The 11,689-nt window shown below is 41.0% G+C and overlaps 1 protein-coding gene across 2 annotated transcripts in view; it reads right to left on the bottom strand.

Moving 5' to 3' along the window:
• ADAMTS12 (ADAM metallopeptidase with thrombospondin type 1 motif 12) overlaps window positions 1–11,689 on the bottom strand; it is a 433,405-nt gene that overhangs the window by 140,360 nt on the left and 281,356 nt on the right. For both annotated transcript variants that reach the window (XM_055086520.1, XM_055086519.1), the window contains exons 8-11: window positions 9,791–9,934; window positions 9,055–9,199; window positions 4,234–4,326; window positions 2,617–2,762 (exon numbers count right to left, since the gene is read on the bottom strand). In XM_055086520.1, the coding sequence (XP_054942495.1) occupies window positions 2,617–2,762; window positions 4,234–4,326; window positions 9,055–9,199; window positions 9,791–9,934 (528 nt within the window). The remainder of the gene's footprint in view (window positions 1–2,616; window positions 2,763–4,233; window positions 4,327–9,054; window positions 9,200–9,790; window positions 9,935–11,689) is intronic.

The raw sequence follows: 11,689 nt of genomic DNA on the forward strand, positions 1-11,689 counted from the left end.
GCGCAGGCTCAGCGGCCATGGCTCACAGGCCCAGCCGCTCCACGGCATGTGGGATCTTCCCGGACCGGGGCACGAACCCGTGTCCCCTGCATCGGCAGGCGGATTCTCAACCACTGCGCCACCAGGGAAGCCCTTCTCTGGCTAATTTTTATGATTGCCTTAATTATTTTAGTTTCCTGTTTAAAAATCTCTAATGGCACCCCATGGCCACAGAATCCAGTCCAGCCTCTTGAGCTTGGCATCCAAGGCCCTCATGATACTGACTTACCTCACCTGAACAACTTTTCTTCCCACACTCCTCCTCAATTGCACACTGCTCCCATGATACAAGCTGACTTATTTGCTTTTATTTTTTCTGTGCCTCTTGATAGATTTCCACTCTCTTAAGTCTCTAAACATCTACATACTGCCTGTGCTTTAAAGACCAATAAATGCTATCTCCATCTCCACCATGAATTCTTCCTGAATTCCTGCCAGAAGTAATCTCCTTCTCCTCTTAAATGACACTTTATTATCCTACTGTATGCACTTCCTGCATTTATCACACCCAAAGATAATTCTTTGACCAAGGCAGTTCACATTCATTAACTCCCTGTAGGCGGGACTAAGAATTGTTCTTGAGAGTTGAGGGTAGGCTGGCTTCCTATTTGTGATGATAGAGTGACACTCTATGACTTGGCACCTCTCCAAGTCATTTCCATCCAAGAGCCTTTTGTGAGCCAAGCTTTGCTGGGTTCTCACTAAACAGCTGACCGATACATATCAAGGATACCGTCTCAGCGCGTCAGTTGGTAACGCAATGACTCTCAGCGCGTCAGTTGGTAACGCAATGACCCGAGTCTGTGACCTGAATCACAGAACTGAATCTGTTACTGTGTTTCCATTGTTATGGTTCTCAATGAACTTAAGCAAACCAGCTACTGAGATCAGACACGGTCACTCATCCAAGAAGACTCTAAGACAAACTGTAGCCTCTGAGATGGGAGTTGGGACTATTTTTTCCCCCTGAAGCCAAGTTAGAGGATCACCTTTCGTTTCCTCAACAAGGATGGACCTTTTCTGACAACAATGGATCACTGACCATCCTCCCAGGAAGGCTACGGACTAGTAGTGGCTGATACAGAACACTGACAATAGGTCCTAGAACAAATCACCTGTATTTCCTGATCTCTAAAATGGAAATCACTTTTCTGATCACACGGAAACAAACTATAAAATAAAGATATTCTGTAAAAATACTTTTTAAGGGATTTCTGGTTTTGAATTTTTGAAGTCACAGGAACCTTGTATTTAAACAAAAAGGTAAGATTTTAAAACAATTTTGTCCAAACTCCTCAAATGTACACTTACTTATATGCATGGGAGACAGTAAAGACAGCATAATAACTACCATTTACTGACAATTTTATGTAGTAGATATTGTGTTAAACTCTTCATAGATGTTAATTTATTAACCCCTAGGAGAAATTATATATATATATGCAGATATATACATATAGAAATATATTTATTAATAAAAAGGAGAAGTAAGATTTGGAACTGAGAGAATTATAACCATATTTATCACTTGTAAAAAATGTGACTCTTACTCTTTAATGCAGACTAATGTAAATCTAGTTAAAAGAAGTTTAATACATTTTTTACTTACGGGAGGCATTGTATGTACACTTTTAAAAAATTATACTTGGGGGCTTCCCTGGTGGTGCAGTGGTTGAGAGTCTGCCTGCCGATGCAGGGGACATGGGTTCGTGGCCCGGTCCGGGAGGATCCCACGTGCCGCGGAGCGGCTGGGCCCGTGAGCCATGGCCGCTGAGCCTGCGCATCCGGAGCCTGTGCTCCGCAGCGGGAGAGGCCACACCGGTGAGAGGCCCGCATATCGCAAAAAAAAAAAAAAAAAAAAAAATTATACTTGGGAACTAGTATACTGAGAAATAATAAAATTAAGAATGTAATATATATTTGGAAATCAAGGAAATATAAATTTAATTCATATATAATATCATTATACAAACTTAAAATATGAAAAAAGTAAGCAATTTGATTAAAAAATTGAAAGCCACTTGTGAAATAACGTCTATGGAATCCTTGACAGGCTAATATGGAACTCCGAAGTTTACAAAATCCTAATCTATAACATTAAAAATAATTATCCTCAAAAAATGTGCCTAGCTATTTAATTAGTCACCTAAGGGAAGAAGAATATTTTTATAAAATTATACATTCATTATGATGGAAAGAAAGCTGCCATCTTATCAGTAAAATTGGGTATAACTAATCCCCACTGATAGGATGGGGTTATTTAGAAGGATTTAATTGTGTAATCTCCTAAAGTCTTTCACATAGATTGTACTTTAAAAAAAATTTATTTCTCCAAATGATGGAATCAGCTTACTTACCCAAGTTCTAGTAAGAATCCAGTGCCAAGCCAAAATGAAACAAAGCAAAAAAGAACCACCTTTTTTTTTCACACTCTATGAATCTTCCTCCTGCCTCCCTTTCATCTTTGGGAACATACTGAATTTCCCTCAGGAGGCTTGGGGTCACTGAAGTCATGCTGTCCACGACTAGCCTCCCAGTACTCATGGAAGAAAGGGAAATATCTTTGGCTGGACTTACTCAGGGTTGTTGCAGAGCCTCTCTGCACTCTGGGCTCCAGCTCCACAGGTCCTGGAACAGTGGGACCAGGGTGACCAGCGGCCCCAGCCTCCGGGAATACTCTCTGGTTTCTTGCCCACTGTGATACACTTGCCAGCCATACACCACTGGAAAGGGAAAAGGCAGGAGATGCATAAGTCAGGAAGGTTCCCATAGTAAGCTGAGTCAGGAAACCTAGCAGTCTAAACCCAGTTCTCCCAGAGCAAGCAGACTTCCTACAAGTCACACATCAGATGTAGCACAAAGAGAGCCTCATAAAAGAATTTCCCCCAAGAGTCTTGGGTTTTAGAATCAGAGAATTTCAGGAATTAAAGGGAACTTTACAGTGCCTAGTTGCAGTGAATGCAGGAGTGTTACTCAAAGTGTGACTGGCAGATTGCACCCCAGAAGTAAATCAACACACCGCGTCCTTCACTGAGAAAGTCTCGCTATGAAAAGCATGTCAGCTGAATATGCTTAGTAATACAGTTGTTCAGTAACATAATTGATTTATTTTCTGGTGCAAGCTTCTTATCTTGTTGAAGACCATAACAAACATTCTGCAGACTGGCACTGTGATAGCACTTCTCTATAGTCTCTATGGGTATTTAATGTTTGCAACAGATAACATCCTCCTGCAAAATGTCCACTCATTGCCGGAAAACACAAGTTGTTAAGAAGCTGAAGTTAGGCATCAAGAAAAATTTCTGCTTTCCTGTAACTCTACCCATTGTTTCCAGTTCTGGTGTTTCAAGTGGCTCAGGAAAAAGTCCACTCTCTCCCTCTTCAAGGGAATCCTTCAACAACTACCAGTTTAGGAGGGTGAACACAGGAAAAGGGAAACAAGACATGCAAGTTGGTTGTTAGAAATGGCCACATTTCCTGGAGGATCTGGGCATGTTTCATCTGCTGGCCTCCTCCTTCTCATTATTTCTGGTCACTGTGTATTCTGATCAAGTTCTGTAATCTCAGTGATGGGTCATGCCACACCCAAGCTGTGTAAAGACACCCACTAAACACAAATCCTAGGCCCACAACGAACCCAAATGGTGTTGAGCAGCACGTATTACCCTTGTTCTTAGGTAGTCTGGAGGGTATCTAACATCTCTGAGTTCTTGGGTATATGGCTTTCCTGCTCAGTAAGGTGCGTAGGACTTCAAGAAATGCAGTCAGGTCAGATGATGAGAAAGAAGATAACAAGTGGTCTAAATTCAGCATCTTTGGAAAGAAGAAGCCACTGGCTTGTCCTTCCCAATGTTCAATATGGAGAGGGGAACAAATGTCAAAATGAAGGTTGATGATAAGCCCAGCAGATGTTACTGACCACAAACTCCACAGAAATTCATCGGGAAAAGATGGGCCAGATGTTTTATAATTGCAGCGTGGCCCTCTCTCCCTAACTACTCGTTTCCAGTGAAGGCTCAAAAGGAGTCGCGGAAGTGGAACCCTTTCCTTTGGCAAGTGTGACTGCGTGATGATCTGCCTTCACCCAGAGGCAGCTGCTCTCCAGGGCCTTCTCCTCCGCTCTCCCCAAGAATGCTAAGCCCTTCACCCACCACCTTCCTTCCTCACATCATTGACACATCACTGACACGTCACCTTCTTCTCACCACATCGCGTCCCGTCTGCTGCAGCGTCCAGCTTGGAGCGACAAAAGCCTTTCACAGAGCACCACAGTGTCTGGCAAACATTCTGGAAAACAAATATGAGATCGTACTATTTTTTACTTTCAAAACTTGCACAAAAGCATTTCTACAGTGATGGTAAAATATACACACACTCACCCACATACCCACAATAAATGCTGCGGTTGTTAGTGAGTAACGTGATACAAAGTAATCACACAAGAACCCTCAGTTTAAACTTAACTTGGACTTTGTCATCATTCATAAACAGTGGTCTGTAGGCCATTCTAGGCAATATGAAAATGGGAGGTAAAACACATTTCCCAAGAGTTGAATTTCTAGACCTGTGGCACAATATCCAGTACTCATTGCCCTTAGGCAGGGCAACCGGTGACAGGAGTCATCAAAGAGCAATCCAGACTGTGATGGAAGGTGATCTGATTACAAACAGCTGGGCAGTTATAACTTGAGCCTTCTCATTGAAGGAAAGTGAAACTATTCCATCCAGAAAACCCCAGCTTATTTACTTATTACCCCAAATAGCCAGCTTGTTTTAGCTGCCAGGGAGTGAACTGAATATTCCCTCACATTTCTCCTCCTGCGGTAGGAACAAGGGAAGGTTGACAAGATTCTTACATAGCATCTGAAATGGCTCAGCTGCTTCCATCCACCTTTTAGTCTTTCTTCTATCCACCCATCTGCCATCATTCCATCTACTTACTGTACTCTATATTCAATACGCTCCTTCATCATAAGATCTTGTATTTTAAACTATTTTAGAAAATTCTTAATTTTTATCTTTCTAACTCTTGCCTCTCCATGATTACAACTTTTGCAACTATTCTCTCCTTTTGCAACTCACAATTATTGATGGATCTTCCTATTCCATCCTTCATGTTTCAACTTTACTTTCATATTTTTTAGCTCTCAATTTTCTTATACATAAAAGTTGAAAAAGCCTGGATTTCTATCAGGAAAAGGCCAGCCTCTCCTCCATCACAGAACTCTGAGAAACACTCAAGTGGGATGGGAAGTAATTTTCTCAACTCTAAACTTCAACTGATTGTTTTTCTCTTCAGCTCTGTCAAGTCTGCTGTGTAACTCGTCCACTAAATTTATAGTCAATCACGATATTTTTCATTTCTAGATGTTATAATTGTTCTTCACATCTACTTTAAATATATCATATAGTGCTTTTTTCCCTTTTCCTATGTAAAACTCCTTTTTATGCTCTATTTTATTATCCCTACCTAAAAAATTCAATTATGCAAAGCTCTTGAAGAATAATTATTGTCTTTCCTCATTTAGTTGAAGATAGACTGTCTTACATTTTTAATTAGGTGCTGAATTGTGAACTCAACTGAACAAAGCTTTATCTATTGGAGTTTTGTGCATCCTTAGCTGAGTGTTGGCTCCTCCAGGGCAGTTTTTCAACCTTTGTTTCTACCAGGCATCCCATGGTATTATCAGGTCAGAAATATTTTCATGTTAATTTTTTTGGCACAGGGGTTCTCAAACCATGCAAGAGTATAAATATGAACTCTAAATTGGCATGAGGCTGGCCCATGGTAGGAAGTTTCTAGTGAGAAAGTTATCCGCCAGCATCCTTCTCCCTCAAAACTCAGGCTGAGATAAAAGATGCTTCTCTGTCATCTCCCTTTGTTGGTGGTGGATTCCTTCTAATCTACTCTGTCATGGAGGTGTAGCTCTTAAAGGCTCCCAGCTTCAGGTAGGGGTCTCAGCCCTAACTCACTGTGCTGCTGAAGGTGAACATCTCATTGTCTGTTGCCATTCAGATGTTAAAATCAAAGCCCTTTAGTTATTTGATGCTTATCACTCCTTTTTTGTCCCCCCCCCACCCCAGGATATTTTTAAACTTTCTTATAAGTTCATAATGCATTTATAAAGAATGATATTCTGGGTGAGGATACACAAGAACTCTCTGCACTATTTTTGCAGCTTCTTTTGAGATGTAAACTATTTCAAGATAAACAAAAGTTATAATAAAGAAGGATGATGCTACATTCTCTAGTATGTTAGGTTTTTTTTTTTAAATATTGAAAATGACTAGGTTATCTTGGCTGCAATATGCAGGGATTTGAAGACTTCATTCACTTATTGACTGATTGCCTACTATGTGCTAGGTACTGCTGAATGTCAGGCATAAAAATCCCCTCAGAAAGCTTACAATATAGTAGGGGAGGGTATAAACAAGTAAGAAGCAACTATAATATAGTCTAGTAAAAGCTTTGTCAAAAAATACATAGATGTGAACAATAGGATGTGAAGTGATATTTAAGCTCAGACTCAAATGATGAGTAGGAGGGACTGTCCAAAGGAACCAGAGCATGTAAAGTTCTGGAGGTAGTGGAGAACCCAGCATGTACAGGGAATGAGGTTGCTCAGTATGGATAAACAGAATATAAAAGAAGATTTGACCAGAGATAACCAGAAAAATCCTTACCTCTATAAAGCATCTACAATCCTGGATAAAATATTTTAAATGTTTTAAACACATTCCTGAATTGGTAAGAAAGTAAGGGAAATCCTCAGAGGCTAAAAATGTAGGAGAAATTGTTAATCTGAAGATAAAAACCTAGTAACTTAGATTTCAGTTTTGATGGTCACTTGGGCACTGGAGAAAATGCCTCACGTCTAGGTAGGGTGGGAGGTTGGATTTGATACCTCATATAAGGCCATAACCCCAAAGGACTACCCCCTGACTGAAAGAAACCTCGGAACACAGCTGCGAAACTTGCCTGTTTTGACTTTAACTCTAGAAGGAGTGGTAAAATGTTACCCCTGAGAGTTTGTATCCATACTGGCCCTGATCTCACTCATGTAGGTAGTCAAACAACATCCAACCAATAATTTATTTTAAATGGACCCAGGGATGGCACTGAAATTTCTCTCTGAAAGAATGTGCCTGCCATCTAAACCCTAAAGAATAGCCTGACATGAAGTTTCATAAACAAGAGTTCACAATAAAAGCAGAAATTGACAAAAGGAAATAATACATAATAAGTGAGACCCAGAAGAAACCCCAAATAGGAGAAGCAGACCCACACAGACCCTGGACATCAGAATTGTCCATTATAATTTGCAATTATAAATTGCAAAATAAATGTGTCTTATATGATTAAAGAAGGAGAAGATCATATTGAAAGTCTGAATTAGAAATAAGATCATAAAAAAAGCAGAGAAAATCTAGAAAAATGACAAAAGAAACTGTTCTAAGTTTTAAAAAGTACCATAAATGAGATTAAAAAGTCAATAGACAGGTTAAACAAAGGACTGGACATATCTGAAAAGAGAACTAGTGAGTTGGAGGGGAAAGAGGAAGAAATTACACAAAATGCAGAGATGTGAAGAGATGAAAAATATGAAGGAGAGATTTCAAGATACGAAACATTAGTGATAAAATCCAACATATACTTAGAATTCCAGGTTAGAGAGTGGAGGGTTAAAATAATATTTTAAGAGATAAGGCCAAAGAGTGAGAGAGAGGATGAATCCTGAAGCCTCTTATTTTAGAGAACTTGAATTTTATTGTAGGGGCATAGGGAGGCTGTGAAATATTTTAATAAGAGAGGAACACAATCAGATTTCCTTCATAAAGGTCAATTTGGCTGTGTTTTGGAGAGTGGAGCAGAGTTGAGGGGAGGTGGTCAGAGTCTTAGAAAGGAGACCAATCAGGGGACTACTGAAATCATAGGAACAGGTGGTCTGTAGAGATATTTTGGAGGCAGAATTAGCATAACTTGGCAACCAGTTCGAAGTAAGGTGAGGGATTTTTTGCGACAACCTTACCTTCTCCGTTGTCTTGCTTGTTCTGTCTGAGCAGTTACTTCCTCTTCAGCGTTCTCTCTATATGTCTATTTTCGTATTTATCTGACTGTATTGAAATTTCTCTGTCTGCCTCCCCAACCAGAGAATGAGCTCCTCGAGGTCAGAGAATTTACCTTATTCGTTTTTGAGGTCTCATCTTTTTCACCCTATTCAGTACACAGCACAGAATCTGGCAGGGGTCAATGAGACCTGCCTTATTCATGTCCGTGTATTAACACTGACACTTGCGCACTAAAAGGGATGAGTTCAGAGAATAGGCAAGATCCAGATCACAAAGGGATGCCATACAAAGGAGTTGGGACTTTATCCTGTGGTCAGTGAAGACCCTAAGAGCAGAGAAGAGCCACAGTTAGATTTGTGTCTTTTTGAAATATCTTAAGCAAGAGTGTGAAAGAGGGAGAGGTTGGGTAGGAGGTAATTACAATAGTAAGGTGAGGTAATGAGGAACTGAATCAGGAGAACAGTAGTGAGAATGAAGATGACAGGTCAGAGCCACAAATGCCATCAGAGGTTAAATGTCAGGGCTTGACTTATCACTTGGATGTTGAAGAAAATAAAGGAGAAGAATGAATTAGGGATAAATCTTATTCCTACCTTGGCATCTGGAGGTGCTCTTCAATCAGAGAGGAAATTCAGGAAAGGGAGCAACTTGAGGGATTAAGTTGGCTGCTATGGAGTCTGCAGGTGTGAATAACTGTGATTCTTGAAAATCACTGTAGAATTTTCTTTACCACCACCCAGTTGCAAAGGATACCAAGGAGGTGGGTCAAGGAATATAAATGACCTCAACTTCAATCCTTCTGTCTTACAGACATCTTGCCATGAATAGAAAGTTTCCATTTCTGGATCTTCGGATTTCCAAATATTTCCCTGGCCCTTCCTTTAGCATGCTGGATCTCAAGCCCTGCCCATACCCACCAGAGGCACCAATATAACCAACACTTACTTCTACTTCCTGGCAGAAGGTAGCATTGGGGCCATACTGCAGCTGGCATTGGTGGTGAACGTCATAGATCACTCCAGGGGCAATGACGTTGGACTTCAAGCCTTTCTTTTTGGGGTTGTCATCAAGACAGAACCCCCAGCCTCGGCTGAAAACAAGTTAATAGAAATGAGAGCAGTTGCTTATGATCTCCTCCTAAATGAAAGATTTAGTCTTTCATTCAAGAGAAACTTCCATTTCTCTGGTGTACTCTGTCCTTCAAGACAACTTTATTTCTATCAGGCCCAAGGTGAGAGTTGTTTAAAAGGAAATGCAAATCGCATCTCACACCATTTGTTCAGATGTGATCTAAGAAATACAAGCAGTGGTAAAATGAGGAAATCACCATCTTACCCCAAATGGGGTACAGTGACCACTGACTTGTCCTGACTTGTCCTGGTTGCTCCTCCCAGTCCCCAGGGACTTAACTCATGATCAGGTCATAAAGAGCCACCTTCAGACAGGAGCAAGCTGAAGGGGGGGTGGGGGGAGACGGAGTATTCACCTGGCTGAGGCTGGAGGCGAAACCCACCTAGATCTCAGGGTCAGAAAGCAGCGGTGAGGTCCACCCCTTCTGTTGCCACCCTCATACTGTGACCTGTGAGAGGAACTGAGACTTCCGGGCCTCGGGTAGAACTCAAAGTGACTTCCGGTTTACAGAGAGCCAAGTGAGGCTGTCCTGAGATGTGTGGTCACTTACTCCAGGAAGCGGGTGATGTACTCCTTGCTGCACTTGGACCACGTCAGTGGGGTGGGATTGTACTGGAGCTGGCGGGACATGATGGACGGGTGTCTGCCCACAGGCTCACAGTCATTTTCCTTCCCGTCATGCTGGATGCCGAAGCTGCAGGGGGCACAGACACAAGGATATCAAGGAGGCAGGCATGAAACAAGGAGCAAACCACAGTTTCTCCAAGGTGAAAATAACCCACGGGGAGCCACCTCTGTACAGAAGGCATCTGATTCCAAAGCGGGCCTTTGAAGTTAGAGGGGTCTAGCTAATTTTCAACTCAAAAGCACAGGAAACATTTCAGGCATGGCTTTGTTTCAAATATGCAACCCTGGGAGCCATGTGGCTAATTCAAAAACTTCTGTTTGGCAGAAAGCTAAAAGCTTCCAGTTTGGCTTTGGCTTCTATGAGACTAGAGTCGGGGGTAAATCTTGCGTCCATCTGTCCTCTTTCTCCTGCTGTAGCAACCTTAGCACAAAAGGTTTTGCTACCTTCCTCTTCCTTTTTCATCATAATTTAAGGGACAGCATGAGAGGGGAAGCCTATGGAAGACTTTGTCAAAGGCCACAAGCTTGGAGGGGATGGATTTCCTTCTAGTATTGTTATGAGTCCTCCAACATCACACACATTAGGGACACCTTACAGTCCAAGGGTTAAGAGCGGGGTATCTGAAGACAGATGATTTGGATTTGAATTCCAGCTCTGCTACTTAAGGATCTGTGAGTTACTGAAACTTGCTGAGTTTCACTGAGCAGAAAATGGAGTCATCATCATAGTCCTGGGATGAGATCTGAGTGGAATAAAGTTTGAAAATCACTTAGCAAGGTGCCTGGCATATATATATATATATATATATATGTTGTATAAATGAAAGAACTTTTTTATTGCTGTTTTTATCATTGTCTAGCTAGCTTATTTTCCTTTTCTAGACAAGTAAGTTGAGAGTTTGAGATTTGTCAAAAGTCATGAGCTAGTTTGTGGCAAAACTAGGTCTTCTGCAGAGTCCCTCTGGACATGTCTGCTTTCTCTAAATGGGGGGAGCACTCCTGTCACATGGGATCACTGGGTCAATGAAAAATGAGAGACAAGGAAAGCACACGGGGTCAAAGGGATGGAAGGTGTTTCCAGGAAGCTACTTTCCAGCAGGTGGGATGAACCTCAAGAGCAGCTTGGAGTAAGGAGCCTACTACAGTCTGAAACAACTAACTGGGCTGTTGGATTAGCCTGCTTTACTACATCTTTGTTTTGTAATTCCTGTTAGATGGGTTTATGAAATTATAGACATGAAACAGTAAGCTAAGTCACTGCCTGGGTTTCAGGGTATCACTTGGTGAGACATTCCTTGCCTTCTACTGTTTATTTTATGGTGGTGTAGAACCAGCAGAGAACAAGAATCATCAAAATATGAATGTGAGCTTTTCTAACTCATTCAGAAAATATCAATTTGGTATATGCAACAAGCAAAGCTCTATAAATGAAATAAATGGAATATCACAATCCAGAAGAGTGGGATATATTGGGTGGATATTGCATTTTAAGTGTTCATCTCTATCATGATATTTTCATTACTTAAAGGAAAAGGATGCTAAGTCTCAGAGAGGTTTTTAAATTTCCTGCTGGAATTCCATCTTCATTTTTGGTAACTTACCTAAGAAGGGATGAGAGCTTAGGTATGGATGAGGGCTATAATCCAGGCTTCTCATAAACGGAATTTTAAAATGTTTTTTTTCTCAGAATAAAAATCAAATTATTTATTTAGGCCATAGCACAAGTTAGTTAACTTCACTTTCTATTTTGCATCCTACGCAATCAGTGATGAAACAACTAAGTTTTCAAGAACAATGGGGTATCTTTGTTATTGAACTATGA

Source organism: Physeter macrocephalus, chromosome 8 (assembly GCF_002837175.3).
Source record: "Physeter macrocephalus isolate SW-GA chromosome 8, ASM283717v5, whole genome shotgun sequence".
Taxonomy (NCBI): Eukaryota; Metazoa; Chordata; class Mammalia; order Artiodactyla; family Physeteridae; genus Physeter; species Physeter macrocephalus.